This window comes from Schistocerca cancellata, chromosome 1 (assembly GCF_023864275.1).
Source record: "Schistocerca cancellata isolate TAMUIC-IGC-003103 chromosome 1, iqSchCanc2.1, whole genome shotgun sequence".
In the NCBI taxonomy this organism is placed as follows: Eukaryota; Metazoa; Arthropoda; class Insecta; order Orthoptera; family Acrididae; genus Schistocerca; species Schistocerca cancellata.
This window is the reverse complement of record NC_064626.1, coordinates 517,503,782-517,524,727: the sequence shown is the minus strand read 5'-3', so window position 1 is coordinate 517,524,727 and position 20,946 is coordinate 517,503,782. Positions and strand designations below refer to the sequence as shown.

At 37.8% G+C, this 20,946-nt stretch overlaps 1 protein-coding gene across 4 annotated transcripts in view; it reads right to left on the bottom strand.

Annotated features, from left to right (window-relative positions):
- The window catches only part of LOC126178712 (ATP-dependent helicase brm-like), a 220,107-nt gene that overhangs the window by 183,570 nt on the left and 15,591 nt on the right, over positions 1-20,946 (bottom strand). For all 4 annotated transcript variants that reach the window (XM_049924555.1, XM_049924554.1, XM_049924552.1 and 1 more), the window contains 4 exons: positions 20,513-20,671; positions 14,476-14,644; positions 8,649-8,913; positions 86-224 (listed from right to left, as the gene is read on the bottom strand). In XM_049924555.1, coding sequence (XP_049780512.1) covers positions 86-224; positions 8,649-8,913; positions 14,476-14,644; positions 20,513-20,671 — 732 coding nt within the window. The remainder of the gene's footprint in view (positions 1-85; positions 225-8,648; positions 8,914-14,475; positions 14,645-20,512; positions 20,672-20,946) is intronic.

The window sequence follows — 20,946 nt, the reverse complement described above, 5'->3', positions numbered from 1 at the left end:
CACGTAAGTATCAGGAACATCTTAATGTTTATTCAGGTGAGATCACATAAGCATGCAATATGTATTTCAATTCAATTACAATTACCTCAGATCGCAAGGACCTTTGAAAATTGAGAAGCCGCAGTGCACGGAGCTCAATTTCAGCTTTGACTCTTAAGTCGTCAGGCATTACAGCTGGCAGATTATTTAATTCCTCAATTCTATGAGCTATCCGTGCTGCTAATCTGTAATATGAAAGTTAAATAAATAACATAAAATGTTAAAAGATAATGAAGATTATTTTTCTACTTCCATTATTTTCTTGTACAAATAAGCTCTTATCATCACAGTAGCTTAATACATTCCCCAGAATTTTAAAATTTTAAATCTTTTAGCTCAAACCGTAATTATGCAGGCCGCATAAGTTTACAATAGGGAGGGAAGATGAAAAGTCTTTGACTGGCAGTTAAATACTATTTTCTGTACAAGAAATACATTTGCATTTAAATAGTCCTCTTTTAGATCACAGCACTTGCCCAGTTTTTCTCAATGAGTGGATCCTATGCCTGAATTGTGATTATGAAAGGGCACCAAACCCCCATCTAGAACTGTCATATTCTCTTCAACAGACTCTCATTTTCCAAGCACTAACTGATTTTGGATTGAGGACAACGATCTGTACATTGGATCCCTCAATTATCTCATTTCCAATACAGTGTTGTAAAAAGATACAGTCTTAATAAAACATAATTTTTAAATAATAATAAGTATTATTATTGTTGTTATTACAGTCCAGAGCTCTATTCCCACATTTTTTATCCAGGTGGTACAGAAGACAATGCAGAATTAACCAGTTACGGTTTTAAAATTTCTGGTAATATTTTTGGGAAACAGTGATCTTGTAAGCTATATAAAATCAGCGAAAAAACAGGATAGATTGTAAAGGTTACTTTATTAAAATGACGTTTTTGACCTAGTCCTTAGGCCATCTTCAAAACAACACAGTGAAAGAGAGAAAACATACTAGTTACATAACGAAGTCAGTGACTTAAAATAAAGTCATTTATACTAATTAAAATTAAAGAGTCATTACCCACCAGATGAAGTTGATGATGGCTAGAACAGTCAGTTGACCTCAGTCATTGAAACTTCTGCTGCTGGCTGCTCAGCATTGTTCTAAATAGATCTGATGAGGGCATGTTTGTGCTATATGACATCAATGTCAGCCAATGAGGAACAATTTACATAAATGACACATCACCTGAAGATGCAGTTTATCTAAAAGTGAATAATTATAAAAGTAGTACCTATAGGACAAAACAGAATGTAAAAAGTAGTGAGTAATGTAATAAGATAAATTAAGAAGTCTTTCTCTTATTTCTTGTAGTACCATCTGGTGGGAATAATTTATTTAACTAGTATTAAATATCCATAGCATCTGCTATTTAATCAACAGAATGTGTATATAGAATAAACAATGGATTAATGCAAAATAATTATTATCCATGGTAATTATGCAGTTGAATAAATTATTTCCACCAGATGGGACTACAAGAAATAAGAGAAAGACTTTTTAAGTGATCTTATTACATTACTCACTATTTTTAAGATTTTGTTCTGTCCTATAGGCACTACTTTTTATAATTAATCACTTTTAGATACAGTGCATTTTTAAGTAATACGTAATTTATGTAAATTGTTCCTCATTGGCTGACATTGACGTCATATAGCAGAAACACGCCCTTATCAGGTCTATATAACACAATGCTGAGCAGCCAGCAGCAGCAGTTTCAATGACTGTTCTAGCCATCATCAACTTCATCTGATGGGTAACGACTCTTAAATGAATTTTTTTAAGTCACTGACTTCTTTATGTAACTAGGATGTTTTCTCTCTTTCACAGTGTTGTTCTTAAGATGGTCTAAGATTAGGCTGAAACCGGTCTTTTAATAAAATAACTATCGCGATCTAGACCGTTTTTTCACTGATTTCATGTAGTTACTGTTTTACCCTATGAAAGTTAATAAATATGAATAATCTCTTCCACAACCATAAAATGCTATTCATAACCTTTCCTGCAAGTGAAGCTGACTTTGCCATTTTAATACACAGCTACTAGCACTCATTTCTAGCTTTAACTGCTATTTTACAACTGCCATACTTACCACCAACTTAGGGGTATCCCAAAGCTTTTGGGAATATGTTTCACCAACTATGTCTATGCCTGTCACCTTGTGGTAGTACACTGCACCAGGTGTTTGAAAACCGCTACAACAATCAGTTTCTGTTTGTCGTTGAATCACTACTATTGTTGGAACATTGGAACACATTGCTTCACTTCTGCAATATACATTATTATGAGCTGTATCAGCTCAAAGCTTCATTGTGTGATAAAGTTTCAAGGACTGTTTTCACATTTGGTAAGTAAACTCTAACACTGGTAGCAAATATTGACAACATGTAACAGCACACAAAAGGGATGTGGGAAATCCATTTACCATCAGTTTTAATACCTCACAAGATACCCTGGTGATATATGTACCACCATAGTTTTTTGTCCTACATTACAAAAATGAAATTATCAAAAAATAAATACAGTCAGTTGATCACATTTCTAATAGGATAGCAAACAAATTGCCTTCACTGAGTTGTTACAAAAAATGTGCTCGCTAAAGTGTTGGGGCGGGGAGAGGGGTGGTAGGATGTCAAATGGCCAACTTGGAGCAGGAGAGGCACCACAGGACATTTTAATTTCCACTGTCTATACTTTTACAGATAAATTCATAAAACTTTGTCAGCATGACCAGGAAGAATTCAGGAGTCACACTCATAGCAATTGAAGTTCAAAAACGTAACAAAAAAAATTTTTTTTATATATGAAATTTCATCATTTTTTCACTTACAATTGGCTACATTTCTTGCTGTAGGTACAGTTTTCTTTATCAGTAAGAGAGAGTCTTCGATGAATTTTGAACGACATACAAACCATACTTACAAGTGTATAAAACTCTAGAATTTATTTAATTTATGAAAAAAGAATGGGCTATTACATTTTAAACTTCATGTTTAGAAAAAACTCAAATTTTATAGTTAACTATCTCAATTTTTACCACAGTTTTTAATAGATTTGGAAAATTCTAGAGTTTTGCATTAAGGAGTTGGTGTTTAACAAATAGTGCAAAATTCATCGAAGATTTCTCTTACTTATGAAGAAAAGTGTACCTATAGCAACAAATGCAGCCAATAGTAAGTGAAAAAATGATAAAATTTCACATGTAAAAAAAATTACTTTGTTATGTTTTTGAACTTCCACTGTTCTGAGTATCCTGAATCCTTCCTGGTCATGGTGACAAAGTTTTATGAATTTATTTGTAGAAGTATAGACAGTGGAAATTAAAATGTCCTGTGGTGCCTCTCCAGCTTCAAGTCTGCCCATTTGACATCCTACCCCCTTAAGGCCAGCGGCTATGCTATAACTTCAAGGTCTTTTTGATGTTATCTTTCAACAGGATACTGCATGCTGGCTGTACTGGACCTACCTCGGAAGCAAAGGGTGTTCTGCTATTGCCATGTCCAGCACATTATCCAGATCTCTCACCCACAGAAAATATCTGATCATGGGTTGCTGAGAGACTGGCACACTGCAATTCACCAGCAGCTTTGATCAATGAATTCCGGTATCGAGATGAAGCAGCTCAGAATGACAAACCCGTACCTACAAACTGAATCATACAATACTGTATATGTATATAAGTAAAATTTTATTATTAGCTATCCTCTCTGGTTTTGCCATTTTAATAGCCAGAAATGTAACAGTACAAAGTAATCAGCAGCCAATGCTTTTCTGAAACCAATACCAAAAGATGGCTGGACAGGGATTTGAAGTACATTCCTGTCAAATACATCTCCAGTGTCTTAATCAGTCTGTCACCTTGGTTGGTCTCTGTCTTGAGAGATCAATCAGAACATTTTGACCACCAACATACTACTGATAGAAACCCATCCAAGTGATACAGGCATCATCTGGCGAGGAGTAACTGCTAGTCAGACAACAACATATGGTGCATGTAGTATCAGTGAGCATGCTATACATGTGTAGAATGGGGAAAGTGTGCAATCTACCTAAGTTTGACCAAAGGGAGATTGTGATGGTCCAGAGGCTCGGCACGAGCATTTTAGAAACTGCATGATTTGTTGTGTGCTTGAGGAACGCTGTGCTGAGTGTCTTCAACATGTGGTGAAACCACATCCAGACATCATGGTACTGGGCAGCTGCTCCTCATTACAGATGTCGGATGTCGTAGAATGACCCACCCCTCATTACAGATGTCGGATGTTGTATGCTGGCCCACCCCTCATTACAGATGTCGGATGTCGTTAGCTGGGCAGACTGGTAAAACAGGACAGGCAGCGAACTGTGGTGGAACTACCATCAGACTTTAATGCTGTATAAAGTACAAGAGAGTCCGAACCCACAGAGCACCGAACACGCCTAACAATGGATCCCTGCAGCCGACGACCCATGCATGTGCCAATGTTAACACCACAAAATAGGCAACTACGACTGGAGAGGGCACATGACCATTGGCCCTGGATGGTGGCGCAGTCCAGAGCGTTGCGTAGTCTGATGAATCCCAATAACTTCTTCATAATGCTGATGGGAGGGGGCAAATCTGTCATCTTCAAGGGAAACAGCTCCTCAATACCTGTACTGTGAGACAGAGACAAGCTGGCAGTGGCTCCTTTATTCTCTGGGGAACATTCACGTAGGCATCCATGGGCCCAGTAGAGTTCGTGCACACCACCATGATGGCTAAAAAGTATCGTACACTGGTTGCAGACCATGTACAACCCTTTATAACAACCATGTTGCTTGACGGCAGACAAATTTTTCAAAAAGATAATGCACAATGTCACAAAGCTGGATTATGGCGGAGTGGTTCGAGGAATAGAGTGACTGGTTCCAGTTGATGTGCCGGTCCCCAACTCGCCAACTGAACCCGATCGAACACATCTGGGTGTGAGAGAGAGAGAGAGAGAGAGAGAGAGAGAGAGAGAGAGAGAGAGAGAGATTCACTTGAGAATAACTGCTGAACGCTGACTGGGATATGACACACGACAACAATGTTTACAATGTGTTTCGGAGAAATGAAAAGAGTTGATTACAAAAAAAATTCTGAAAATAAGTGTACTATTTCTGTGTGCTTCTCAGTCACTTACAGGAATGCAAAAGAAAATTAATCTGCCAAAACAAAACATAAATAATAGCAAATATATACATGAAATATCTTGGTACAACAAAATTTTATTCAAACATAAAGTGATGTGTTAACTTACCAAAAATTGTTCTTTAGGGTTAATTTTTGTACTTAAGCTATCACTCAAAATATGTTCACATTTCATAAATTTCAATAAATGAAACCCACTCATGATGGTGCTGAAATACCTTTGGGTCACACGAAAAAACAGTGTTTTGCATAACAGATAGGCCTTATATCCAATAATGCTAACATCAAGTTCTGTGCCTCATTCCAGATATTAACAACAGAAACCATGTACATATGACCCAGAAACCTAGCAACAACCAAGCTGATGGCAGCTGCTTCACTGCCACAATCGAAGAAAACAAAACAGGTAAAAACTAACGCAATATTTATTTTAGGCATGAAGGAGATAAGTCTACCACAAATTTGTTGCCCAAGGTACAACAATTAACCAATATTATTGCCCTCAAATGCTAAAAGGAAAATATGAGGCACTGTACAAAATAATTACCTGCACTGAGACAATCTACTCCACCATAACAATACTCCTCTCCCTCCTCTATGTCACACAGACCTGAGTGACAGGTAGTTTTTTGGATTGAGGAGGAAAACAAAAGTAACAATTGCTTCACACCCAACATATCCACCTGGTTTCAGCCCTTGTAACTTTTTCCTGCCCCTACAATAAAAAGAACTCAAGGAAGGAAGTATTTTCAAGGCATAGGAGAGGTAAAACAAAACCTTCCGCACGAATTATGCAGCATTACTTTTGGCAACTGTAAAAACTATTTCCATCAATACATGATATGATAAACTATGAGAATTAGTCTAATGGACACTGTTCCGAAGATAATACAAATAAATGCACATAAAATATGTATAGTTCTACTTTTTATTGTCCCCGACACATTCTGGCAATGTGTTGTACGTACAGGAGAAGTGTACATTTCTTAGTGATTATGTATAAGGTGGCAGACACTGCTCTGTGAGTGCAAAATGCCTCTTAACTTCCAAGAAGAAAAGATGTTGTCCAACTCACATTTCGCTCTGAACAATGAATCTGGCTTAGAATCTTTTGAGCTTTCAAATATATACTTGATTTGATTTTTTTCTGCCATCTCTCTCTCCTCTCACTTCCAATATTTCACCAATTGTTTAACTTAGTTATCATTCCTCTCAATAGTTTCCTTCCATTTCCTACAAAGGCATCTTCCAGTTTTTCTCCCTTTAATTTGCTGGTGTGTTATTTTTTCCTCTTATTTCATGGCATTTTGCCTTTCACAGTACCCTCACATCATTCAAATCTGATTATACTCAACTTGTCCAAGCATGCAGCTATCTTTCTTCTAATTTCAATTGTACCTGTTTCTTAAAACCTTATTATTGCTTTAATTTGTTCAAAGCGTAAATATCAGTATTAATTTATTATTTCAAAAGATTTGAGTATGATCTGTAAAACTAGAAATTTTGCCATTTTATTTGTGGCTATTTAAGTCACAGTTCCATATGTGTGCACATTTGCATATGAGAGTGGTGAACAAATCACTCTACTTCATGGATTGTCACATTAGCTGTTGTTGAAATCATAAAAATGATAAGGAATGGTACTTCATGGAAAGACAAAAAAAGATCATGAACTGGTTGATTATGAACATTTGCCAACTTATAATGTAGTCATATAATACACCACCCATTGTTAATCAACAATTAATGATGCAGTATAATTTACAACAATAAACAGCTGAATACCTGTCTCTCCACTGTAAGGTGAAATCTGACTTACAAAGCAGTCAATGATCATTAAGTACGTGGGGTAGTTGGAAAATAAGTTTCCCCTGTCGACTTTGGTCAGAGTTGTGTGTGAAGGGAAAAGTACATTGAGAAATTTATCATAGCGCTTTATAAGCTTCGAAAAGCCTTTCAGGAAAAAATCAGGGCACTGAATATGGAAAAAGTGTTGAATGGCTTGTTTGACGTCAGCATTGCTGCCACAGCACCTTCCACCAAGAGTCTTCTTCAAAGCAGGAAACAGATGGAAGCCACTTGGTGCGAGATCCGGACTTCAAGGCGGATGGTGTAGGCGCTCCCAACCAAGAGTTGCAATATGGTTTTGCATTGATGTCACCGTGTGTGGTCTCGCATTGTCATCCAACAGCGGAACGCCAGATCTGAGAAGGCCAGGCCGCTTTTTCCGAATCACCTCTTTCAATTTCGACAGATTAGCACAGTACCGTGCAGCATTGATGGTTGCATACTCCAGAAAGTCCAGCAGCAAAACTCCTTTGGCATCCCAGAAAATGGTGAGTAGCACTTTACCTGCAGACGGAGTGCTTTTAAACATTTGCATCTGTAGTGGCCGTGCGCATCCGTCCAGGTCTCGGTATATCCTGCATGTGCTGATGTCCATCACTGAATTGCTGGCACCATCTCCGCACCATTTGTCTCGACATCACACTTGAGCCATACACCTCAACAAGGTGGTTATGAATTTCTGTTCCTGATACTTTACATGCCCATTCATAGCGGATAACAGCTCTCACTTCTGCCTTTGACCACGACTCCAAAATGCACCTTCTCTCCATAGCTCCATGGAAAGACTGAGCAGCTGGCCTCCGCTTTGCGCAGGCACTGCGACAGTGCCAATATGCTTGATCACGGTCAACCTCTACCCAATGGTGTATCGGTCTTTCGCCCGTATCACACAACTCTGCCCACAGTCAACAGGGGAAACTTATTTTCCAATTCCCCCTCGTAGTTTTTGAAAAAGAAAAAAAGTAAAACCTATAGAAATTTTCAGCAGAGGTAATCACAGATATTTAATTGTTCTGTAAATGCTAACACGAACATGAGCGAATATGTTGCGCCAAACAAAAATTTGTGCCAATTTAGGATTTGAACTTAAATCACTTGCTTACTGCAAGCAATCACCTGAACCATTAAGCAACCTAGGTCACTTTCAGGCCCAACTCAAACTTTAATACGCAGGTTTGGAACAAATCCCAGTCCTGTACAAATATCCACTGTCACAAAGTACTCATTACACAGCAGGATTAGCAATTGTCAACAAATTTCACTGACTGAATTCCATGCCATTGTAACTTATCCCTACTGATTCCATTTTTCATTTCTGTGAATAAATTCAACTGGGAAATATATCACTGATCACAAGAAATGTTGGAGATTGACCTAAGCTGAAATAGTAATAAAATGCTAGTTAAGGATGTGACACAAACGGATAATTTACATATTTTTCTAACTACAATCTGATCGCAAAATAATTAATAAATAAAAAATGACTTAATACACTTGTGAATAACTGATTAACTAGGCTATTATCTTATCAATTATTTTGATATTAGTTAATAAATAAATAACAGCACACATATAAATAAATACACTACTAGCCTGTTTTCCCGCTCATTAAGCAGCACAAGAGGATCTATGCCAACTGGTTTGCTGACAGGAGTCACACGGTTCTGATGAGGAAGTGACTGGCCAGTGGCAGCAGCACGAGGAGCATTTGGTGTTGAAGCAGAAGAGGCTCCTGTCGGAGCTGATGCTGAAGTGTGTGCTGATGAAGGTGTTGTTCCCGTAGCAGCTGTTCCTGTTGCAGGTATTGATGCTGTGGCTGAGGAGATCGACTGTGTCCTGGGGGTGCACGCAGCCATGCCTGAGAGTGTAAGATATGTGACTACAGATTAGCAAATGGAACAAAAACACTAATGTGAAAAAACATTTATTTTGTATGAATAATTCAATAAAGTATGAACAGCCAAAGAGTAATGAAACGCACACTGTAGTTACTCTCTGTACTCCTAAGTGCTTTAAAGGGTACTCTATGGCATTGGCTCCTTGCTTAGCTTGCCTTTATTGTGAATCTCACAGTGCAAAGTCCCAAGTGACTGGAAAAAGGCACACGTAAATCCTTTTTATAAGAATGGCAAAAGAACGGACCCACTACATTACAGATCAATATCACTAACATCGGTTTGCTGCAGAATACTTGAACATATTCTCAGTTAGAATACAATACATTTTCTTCATACCGGCAAGCTAATGATCACCAGTCAGGATGGTTAAGTATTGCTCATGTGAAACTCAGCTTCATCTTTTGTCTGGTATACTGCAAACTATGGATGAAGGGCAACAGGCAGATTCCATGTTTCTGGAGTTCCGGAAAAGGTGTGACACAGTGCCTCACTGCAGGCTGTTAAAGGAGATACAAGCATATGGAATAGGTTCATACATATGTGAGTGGGTCAAAGACTTCTTGAGTTACAGAATCCACCACGTCAACCTCGATGGTGAGTGGTTATCAGAGACAAGAGTATCGTCATGTGTGTTCCAGACAAGAGTATCATCATGAGTGCTCCAGGAAAGTGTGATAGGACCACTATTGTTCTCTATATACATAAATGATATGGCAGACAGGGTGGGCAGCAATCTGTGGTTGTTTGCTGATGTTGCTGTGGCGTGCAATAAGATGTCAAAGTTGAGTGACTGTAAGAAGATACAAGATGACTTAGACAAAATTTCTGTAAGTTAATGTGGATAAGTAGGAAAAACAAACTTGTAACGAATGTTGGTCTCTATAAGGTTCCCTTTCTGTGCAGCGACCGCGGAATATAAAATTATAAAGAATGTAGCAACCAATCACAGAAACATAATTTATTTATCTTCTTGCAAATTGATTTCAACTGATATCAGTCATCATTGGTGCAAAAACAAATACAAGAGACAGGGCATAAACAACAACTGATTTAACAAACAAAAGAATTGACAATAAAACACAGTTACATCAGTTACAATATACAGGGTGGTCCATTGATTGCGACCGGGCCAAATATCTCACGAAATAAGCGTCAAATTAAAAAACTACAAAGAACAAAACTTGTCTAGCTTGAAGGGGGAAACCAGATGGCGCCATGGCTGGCCCGCTAGATGGTGGTGCCATAGGTCAAACAGATATCAACAGCGTTTTTTTTAAATAGGAACCCCCATTTTTTATTACACATTCGTGTAGTACGTAAAGAAATATGAATGTTTTAGTTGGACCACTTTTTTAACTTTGTGATAGATGGTGCTGTAAGAGTCACAAGCTCACAGTTTTAGACAAACAGTTGGTAACAGGTAGGTTTTTTAAATTAAAATACAGAACATAGGTACATTTGAACATATTATTTCGGTTGTTCCAATGTGATACATGAACCTTTGTGAACTTATCATTTCTGAGAATGCATGCTGTTACAGCTTGATTACCTGCAAATACCACATTAATGCAATAAATGCTCAAAACGATATCCATCAACCTCAATGCATTTGGCAATACGTGTAACGACATTCCTATCAACAGTGAGTACTTCGCCTTCCGTAATGTTCGCATATGCATTGACAATGCGCTGACGCATGTTGTCAGGCGTTGTCGGTGGATCACGATAGCAAATATCCTTCAACTTTCCCCACAGAAAGAAATCCGGGGACGTCAGATCCGGTGAACGTGCGAGCCATGGTATGGTGCTTCAATGACCAATCCACTTGTCATGAAATATGCTACTCAATACCACTTCAACAGCAAGCAAGCTATGTGCCAGACATCCATCATGTTGGAAGCACATCGACATTCTGTCATGCAGTGAAACATCTTGTAGTAACATCGGTAGAACATTACGTAGGAAATCAGCATACACTGCACCATTTATATTGCCATCGATAAAATGGGGGCCAATTATCCTTCCTCCCATAATCCCGCACCATACATTAACCCGCCAAGGTCACTGATGTTCCACTTGTCACAGCCATCGTCGATTTTCCGTGGCCCACTAGTGCATACTACGCCGGTTGACGTTACCGCTGTTGGTGAATGACGCTTCGGCGCTAAATAGAACCCGTGCAAAAAATGTGTAAACATTGTTGGTCAGATGATAACAACAAATTAAATATATACATCAAAACTACAATCGTCAAAATTGTAAGAAGAGATAAACTCACTAAAAATATGATTCCATTCACACAAATTTAGGAAATGAAACTTATTAGTCATAATGACAAAACTGAATAGTGGTATCAATGGCCATCTGCTGTTCTACATATGAACTACAAGTGCATCAAAAGGCACATTTATGTTACTTCCAATAGGCGCTGCTATGTTACTGAATGCACAAATCCAAAGTTGACAGAGTTCAGATAAAAATTACAGTACAAGATAAACAATCGTATTACTTAAATAATGTGTTTAACAATGTGTTGCGCATATAAAGAATCATATATGTGGATAACGACTTTAGATCTACTATGCAAAGTATAGCCTCATGTACAAATGTACCATGCGCCCATATGTGTCTCGTGAGTATGGTGGTAACCTATACAAGGATTGCCATATCACTGCCAACCTCAGTTTAGGTGGGAAAATTGGCAATTGCATTGTTAGATGGTAAATGGTTTTTGGTGTTTCGAGTTAGTTTTACATCTTTTGAGTATGCTGCTCTTGTTGTTTGTGATTGACTTTTGAGCACCTATTTTATCGCCGGAGGTTGGCAGTGATATGGCAATCCTTGTATCGGTTACCACCATACTCATGACACACATAAGAGCGCATGGTACATTTGTTTATGAGGCTATAGTTTGCATAGAAGATCTAAAATCGTTATCCACATATATGATTCTTCATATGCGCAACACTTGGTTAATTGTACTATTTAAATAATTCGTTTGTTTATCTCGTACTGTAATTTTTACCTGAACTCTGTCAACTTTGGATTTGTGCATTAAGTAACATAGTGTCATCTATTGAAAGTAACATAAATGTGCTTTTTGATGCACCTGTAGTTCATATGTAGAACGGCAGACGGCCATTGATACCATTATTCGGTTTCGTCATTATGACAAATGAGTTTCATTTCCTAAATTTGTGTGAATGGAATCATTTTTAGCAAGTTTATCTCTTCTTACAATTTTGACAATTGTATTTTGATGTATATATTTATTTTGTTATTATCATCTGACAAACAATGTTCAGACATTTTCACTTATAATTGTTTAAATTGGTATCATCAATGACCATCACTGTATAATTTTTTTGTAATGTGATATTTCTTATTGCTTGTATTTTATATTACTTTTTTTATTTTATGTAGAGGGCACTTATTGCAACGTGGCGCCACCTCATGTTGTCTTGTTGTAGTGTTGACCTATGATGTGTCACTTCATGATAGAAATCCGCCAAGGACAGTACTTCTACTTATGGCATGTGTCGGTTATGACTTTGAATTTTAATTTCAGACATCTGTATATATTGTAATTGATTTAACTATGTTTTATTGTCAATTTTTTTGTTTGTTAAAGTAGTTGTTGTTTATGCCCTGTGTCTTGTATTTGTTTTAGCACCGATGATGACTGGTATCAGTTGAAATCGATTTGCAAGAAGATAAATAAATTATGTTTCCATGACTGGTTGCTACAGTCTTTATAATTTTAAACTTGTAATATTCAGGTACATCATTAGTAGTGTCCTGCTTGACACGCTCACATTGTTTAAAAATCTGGGTGTAATGTTGCAAAGCGATATGAAATAGAACAAAAACATGAGGATTGTGGTAGGAAAGGCAAATGGTAGACTTCAGTTTATTGGGAGAATTTATAGAAAGTGTGGTTCATCTGTACAGAAAACCACTCATAGGTTGCTAGAGCGACCTCTTCTTGAGTACTGCTCGAGTGTTTGAGGTCTGTATGAGGTCGAATTAAAGGAAGACATCGAATCAATTCAGAGGCAGGATGCTAGATTTGTTACTGGTAGGTTTGAACAACACATAAGTGTTACAGAAGCTTTCGGAACTCGAATGGGAATCCCTGGAAGGAAGGCGACATCCTTTTTGAGGAACATTATTGAGAAAATTTAGATGCCGTCATTTGAAGCTGAAGGCAGAACGATTCTGTTGTCAGCAACATACATTCCAAATAAGGACCACAAAAATAGGATATGAGAAATTATGGCTCATATGGAGGTATATAGATGGTCATTTTTTCCTTGTTCTATTTGTGAGGAGGACAGGAAAGGAAATGACTAGTAGCGGTACTGGGTACCCTCTGCCAAGCACCATAAGGTGGACTGTGGAGTATCAATGTAGACGTAGATGTAGAGATCCCAGAATCTGAGGAGAGGGACACACACACACACACACACACACACACACACACAGGAATCTGCATATGATTGTTAATGATCTTACTTGTTTGTTCTACTTTAGGCAGCAACTTATTAAATCCCATAACAGTAACAAGAACAATGAAAAGAAAGGCACTGACACTTTTAAGAGATGTCCCAAATTTGTAATAAGTTGTGTCTGCTAAAGAACACATCTAGGAAATACCAAACAGTAAACACACAATAAGTTAGCAGTAAATGCCACATTCATTTTACAATCTTTTCATACTAATTTTCAAACAAATTGAAATATATTTCTTGTTTTATGTTTATTTATTGTATAAAATAAAGTTCCTACTGTTTGAAGTACTACAGAGTGGTCATTACATAATAATGGTGATGGAAATTAAAATGTTACTAGATATTTCAAGTTCATCTAGGATACCGATAATTAGTTAAAAGATAGTGTGACTATGGCACTATGAGAGGAGAACGATACACCTATGAAGCCACTAATTTTTAGCACACCATTTAAACAAAGCACTCCCAAAAGTGAGATATTTTAGAATGAAACTATGTGCAGCATTTATTTTTTGGAATGAATTTTACTAGTAACTCAATTGTGGAAGGCTTGGCCTGTGTCTTGAATATTTAGCACTTCATCTTTTAGGGAAAAGACCCAAAACGCACAAAATTCAGCCATTATAAATATTACATTGATGTAGGAAACAACATAAATGGCTGCAGTAAAGGCGAAAAAGTACTCTTATCGTAAACGGCAAACATCAGCCAATGTATTAACACAGTCAATAGCAATTAATTTCCTACTACAGCAACAACTTTTCTAATAACTAATTTGAATAAGATAAACTGATTTGAAATTTTGTGCTAGTATTGTATAAAACTTGAGAATTGTGGAAAATACTATCCAAGTACTTTTCTAATTCGGCAAGATTATACATCAACTAATACGATCAATAACAACAAAAATTTTAATCCACAATAAATATCATAATGTAAGGCAATATGTGTAACTTATAAGTAGATGGCATCTTTTTTAATATTGCCAACTTATATGTTTTCTGATCAAACCTGTATCAGGCACAGGAAATCCTCCTTGCCGAACACCCTGTATAGCAGCTGACAAGTGTCCAGTAAGTGGCATGTTACGTGCTAACAGCCTATAGGCTGCTATCTGTGCTCGAAGTTGGTAAACCTGGTCTCCACTGAATGGTGGCTTATCCAAGTTGTTGTGTACATTCTGAAACAATGAAATCTGAGAATGTTGGCACCTGTAAACAACTATCTAACCAGACAGTGGTTTAGTGTAATTCTAGACAAAACTATACTGTCATATGCTCAATAAATCTGCATTAAACTGACGATATGCAAGGTAACCTATTATTACATGTATTGTGTAAATTAGTTAACAAAAGTAGCAATGTCCTTAGATAATTCTTAAGTTGAAGACATACGTTAATCACACACACACACACACACACACACACACACACACACACAGAGAGAATGCCATTGGAATGCCCCATTACACTAATTTCACAATTAAACTCACTTCCAAACATTGGGGTGTGGGATAGGTGGTATTCAAAGAAGATCAATTCACATCTATCCAGGAGTGACTACAGAAATAAGCAATAGTTACTTCTTGCTCACTATGCATCAGAATAAGCCAAGAACACAACTTAGCTGCTGCAAACCTAGTGAACAGCAATAAGACAAAAAAAGTTAACTCAAACACTCCATAATAGTTTTCATGGAAAGTAATCTCTCTACAAGCAGGTTGACAGTGCTGCATACTGATGATGGGTGACATGGTCTCTTCGAAGATAACAGCAATCCAACATTTCACAATAAGTAAAAACCAAAACAGTCTATGGCCACAAGTATTTGTTTTATTTAATGACCAGTTTTAATCGTAATGATCATCTTCTGATTGAAGAATGTGCATATTTATGAATAACAGAATTATGATGAGTTATCAACATTACAATATTAGGCGGCCAGCAACAGTGGTCATTTGTGTGTGTGAGTTGTGTTTGCATGAGTGTGAGTTGTGTTTGCATGATTGCTGGGAAGTATGACGGGAGCAAAAGAAGTGTAAGCTCTTTACATTATACGGCCAATGAAACAGCAACAGCCAGATGACATGTATTGAGTAATACACTTGGGAGACAGGGGGAAACATTGCTATCAACGAGGATTATAAATTTAACTGCTCCTTGTTTGAGTCGCACCTACTGAAATTGTCTAGTATCTGCAAACCAAGGACAGTGTGGCAATCCATGATACACTCTAAAAAGCAGCAAAATATTTCTCTGCTCCATGTTGCTACGCAAACTATCTGCAAAGCACATTAAGTAAGTAGATCAATGTTCTCTTAATTAAATCATGGGAGGAGGCAGATGAACCAATGTTTTTTAAATAAATTGTAGGAGAAGGTAGGTGGATCAATGTTTTTGAATTAAATCACAGGAGAAGGCAGGTGAATAAAGATTGGTCAAGTTACCCAGTATCCTCATGCAGATTGACTGTGTAGTTATTTTACCACCACATCTGATATATTTCCGTGTCTCTGCAACTGATGTATAAGACATGCTTCAACAGATGATGTCACTTTTGCAACAGCAAAATATTTCTCTTGAAATTAACTAACACTTTGAAAAACAGTAAAGAAGACAGTAGTTTCCATTACATCACTAAAATATGACAAGAAGCAGCCTTGGTCAGGGAATACAACATGATCGAAGCAAACCCTGAACTAGCAGTACACATCGATATACCTGATCTGAGTATCAAGAGGCTTCATTCAAGACATCCTCCTCTTGCTCTCGACAGCCTCACTGGGACTGACATCAACTCTTGTAGAAGAGAATGGCTCCAAAAACAACTTGCCATTTAATGCCTTGTATTACTGAGGCATTTCCTGGGTTTGATCAGCCCCACAAGAACTGGTCAACTCGAACCGACTAAGAACCAAGCGTGGAAGATGTGCTAACTCACTCTTCAAATGGGGACTGCTGTCTTCACCAGCATGCAACTGCAATGCGCCTAAGCAGAACATCCAACACATCAGAGATGAATGCAGTGCCACAGCATTCAGTGGGGACTTTGAAGAATTCCTCATGGCATCCCAAAAATCCATTGAATATGTACAAGGACTAGATGTTTGTCTGTGAATATATGTAATGTAGAATAATTGATCCAGTGCTGAAATGTACTTAAATGCCATACGCTAGATAAATAAAATCAATTATATCACTAGAAATACAATGCCTCTATTCTTGTCTCTCATTGGTTATGTCACGGAAACTTCCCACTGGCTTATGCGAAACTGACGCATTGCCAACTTATGAGTAATAGATAAGTACAGCTCTGACTGCCGCTGTCCCTGATCTAGACTGCAGCTCTGTGTGTGTGTGTGTGTGTGTGTGTGTGTGTGTGTGTGTGTGTGCGCGCGAGCAGGAGTGGGAGGGGGGGGGGGGGTGTCTACTTCAGAAGAAGGCCTTTTGGCCAAAAACTTACTTGTTTAGCAGTGTTTTTGTTGTGCCTGCCTGCAACTCAACATCCTTTCCGTATTGTCAACACAAATAGTAGTGTGATTCATACAGTCTAAGGAGGAACTTAAAAAACATACTTGTGTACTTGAAGTTAACAAAAGAGGCAAATAAATATACATATATAAGTATGACTAGCATTGGCTCATGGTATAAAACATGACAAAATTATGGTAAACACTCATGGCTCATCATGTAGGGTCATTGCTAGCACACTGTGCTTACAGATGCAGTACAAACAGCTGTGGGAGCTTGGATGCTAGGTGTCACTGAAAGTAAACACTGTTTAAAATGACACGTTACAATGTCAGGAATATTATCTTCAACATTCTGCATGAAAAAAAGTAGGATAAGCTGAAATGCAGTTAAAGAAGAGCTAGGTGTTTAACGTGAGTCCACAGTAAAATCTTAGTTAGAATGCAAAATGAGAGAAATAGAGATCTACAGGGATAAGAAATGCCATGTGACAAAACATATAAATCAATAAAGAAAATTTACACTGAACACTTATTTTTCATCGCTGTATTACAGGCTGTTGTTGCTCTTGCATGTCATGATGTTATGACTCTGTCCATCTGTTTTCTGCCCCTGCTCTGCACCGCTCATGCTTTCTTGGCACTATTTTTGCAAACCCAATGTGCCATTTTTTGTGTTTTGAGATGCTGCTTTCAATTAACTTTACTGTGTACTGGGTATGTCGCAGGCACCTATTTACAAGTTATCATTTACAATTTTAAATAACATTTTACTGTGGACCTATGTTTATAAAATAGTTTTTTGTAATTATATTTAAACTTATTCTATTTTATTTTCTCTAGAATGTTAATGATCATATCCATGACTTTGCAACAAGGCCATTGTAAACAGTGCTTATGGTCAGTGGCACCCAGTAGCTAAGCCTCCTCACCTATTTGTACTGCAGCTGTAAGCACAATGTGCTGATGATGGCCCAAACAGGCCTTCAGTGTTTACCATAATTTTATCATGTTTTACACTATGTGAAATGCCAATTATGGCTGTATATTTTACTTGCCTCTTTTGTTAACTTCAAGGACACAGGTATGTTGATAGTTCCACCTCAGAAAATGTGAATCACAATATTACTTGTAGTAGTGGTAACTTAGCACAATACTATTATTCATAAATATGTAATTTTTTACATTAATCTGAAGATAATCATTGTGATTGACACTGGTCACTGAATAAAACAAATACTTGTGATCATAGATATTGTGGCTTTATGTACTATCTGATAGATGTCATATTAACAACATGATGCTCAAAAGACTGAAAACATTGTTTCGAAGAACATAATGGATCATAGGATACAAAATGAGCTGTGCAAAGTCCTATGGTCAGTTGGTATTTAATTCCAAGCCTGATCATCAACTAGGGAAAGATTAAAAGAAGAAGCACCACCACCTTTGTTTCACATGTTCCAATACTGTAGTGGTGGAATTACAAAGTACGCAAAAATCAGCACTGTCCGCTATCTGAACTCTTGCATTAAACAAAATGGATATTTCACAACTCAGAAATACATGGGTGAAAGTTTCCAATACTTTTTCTGTAATATATTGGTGCCTCTGCTTACTCCTTCATTTTTTTTATGGATAACAGTTCTTGTCCCACGAAAGTTGAGTTCTCAACTGGTGAGTGACCAACTAGAAGGTGAGTACATCATTTGAAAACTGCCCTGTGTACTCCAAAGATATCAATATCATTGAAAGATAACTCCCAGCACTTCTGACAGACATCCATAAAAAGAACAACTGCACTCTTTGCTTTTAAAACCACAGGCTCCTTCTTCAGGGTAGAAAAGAGGAGAGGGGAGTGCAAGGGTTGGCCAGCAGGAAACCATGTAACCATGTTAACAGATGGCCACAGTGTCTCGAGGACAAAAAGGGGCAAATCTGAACAAAAATGTTTCACCAAGTAGAACGTTGATTTTTCTTAATCTGGGTTCTGAATGTACTGCCACCCCTCGGAACTCCAACATAACCTATTACTTCCTGTTTCCCAATCTGAATACGGATGGTGTGATTCCAAAAGCTGTAAGTACTGTCTCTCTTTATTTTTGTGTCTAAGAAGAACAATGGGTTCACCACCTCCTGAAATACAAGCGAACCCATCAGTCTCATAGTGAAATTCCAGGTGCTCTATGCTTCCTTTCAATTTATATTCATGAGACTTTTCTTTTAAAATTTGTATACATTAACAGCAATCAAAGTAGAGAGAACTCATGCAGCAACCTGTTCCATCTGAAGTTGGTATAATGTATTATACACATCAATCTGGTTGCTGCAGTGTGAGCTTTTCCCCAAAATTTTCCAAGTTTTACGGAATAATGACATTGTCTTCTTTGTTATCACCTCACAGACAAGTTATTACTTATGTCTAACACTTCATTAATCAGATTCACAATGTCAAAAATTATATCTATTTGAGAGTGCATAATTCTAAAGAATTCTTACAATTACATTTACAACAATTTTGTATTTGAAACTTCCTGGCAGATTAAAACTGTGTGCCCGACCGAGACTCGAACTCGGGACCTTTGTCTTTCGCGGGCAAGTGCTCTACCAACTGAGCTACCGAAGCACGACTCACGCCCGGTACTCACAGCTTTACTTCTGCCAGTACCTCGTCTCCTACCTTCCAAACTTTACAGAAGCTCTCCTGCGAACCTTGCAGAACTAGCACTCCTGAAAGAAAGGATATTGCGGAGACATGGCTTAGCCACAGCCTGGGGGATGTTTCCAGAATGAGTTTTTCACTCTGCAGCGGAGTGTGCGCTGATATGAAACTTCCTGGCTGTTTTAATCTGCCAGGAAGTTTCATATCAGCGCACACTCCGCTGCAGAGTGAAAAACTCATTCTGGAAACATCCCCCAGGCTGTGGCTAACCCATGTCTCCGCAATATCCTTTCTTTCAGGAGTGCTAGTTCTGCAAGGTTCGCAGGAGAGCTTCTGTAAAGTTTGGAAGGTAGGAGACGAGGTACTGGCAGAAGTAAAGCTGTGAGTACCGGGCGTGAGTCGTGCTTCGGTAGCTCAGTTGGTAGAGCACTTGCCCGCGAAAGACAAAGGTCCCGAGTTCGAGTCTCGGTCGGGCACACAGTTTTAATCTGCCAGGAAGTTTCATATCAGCGCACACTCCGCTGCAGAGTGAAAAACTCATTCTGGAATTTTGTATTTATTTGTTTCACTTCAAGGTTCTGTACTGTATCTCAACCCTCCAGAAAATTAATACCTAATTCATTACTACAGAATACCGTTTCTATATTCTTGTTAAAAAAACTGAATTTTTGGGAGATCAGCATTTCTGATCACCTGAACACCGAAAGAATTAGTTTTTAAATTTCTTCATTCACCCATTCATCGTAACCTGCAGATTCCATCATGCATGGTAGCCTTCAGTGATGTAAAATTAGTCAAGAAACAAATTCAAAACAAAACAGATGGGACATATGCTCTTGATGCATTTAAGTCTACAATGGTGTCACTAAAGGTCACAGGACTCATGGTACGTCTACTTTACAACCACAATTACTTACATGTGACATGGGCATTGAAATAGCACTGGTGCACTGACTTCTCAGCTCCAGCAGCTGACTATAACGAGGATCATTCTCAAGACCCATTTCTTCCATTGATTTTACAGCTTTATCGAGTCCATTTAGTGCCTCTTGTATAGTCTGCTGATCTGCAGACACCTGAAAGGACATTAAGATTCATATTGCATTATGAAATCCTGACACAGGCTTCATCATCACAATTAATTACAGCCAAACAAACTAAGCCTTCTTTTTCACATAAGTTAACACCTCACTGAAGAGCTCTCCTATGCAAACCAATTTCCAAATGAATCTGTAAGAAACTGAAGAATGATAAAAATGTAAAATTCTTGAAATAACTTATGCAAAGACAATGGAAATGTTACAATACTGTTTCACTGGATGACAAGAAGCTTAAAAGCAGTTTTTTTTTT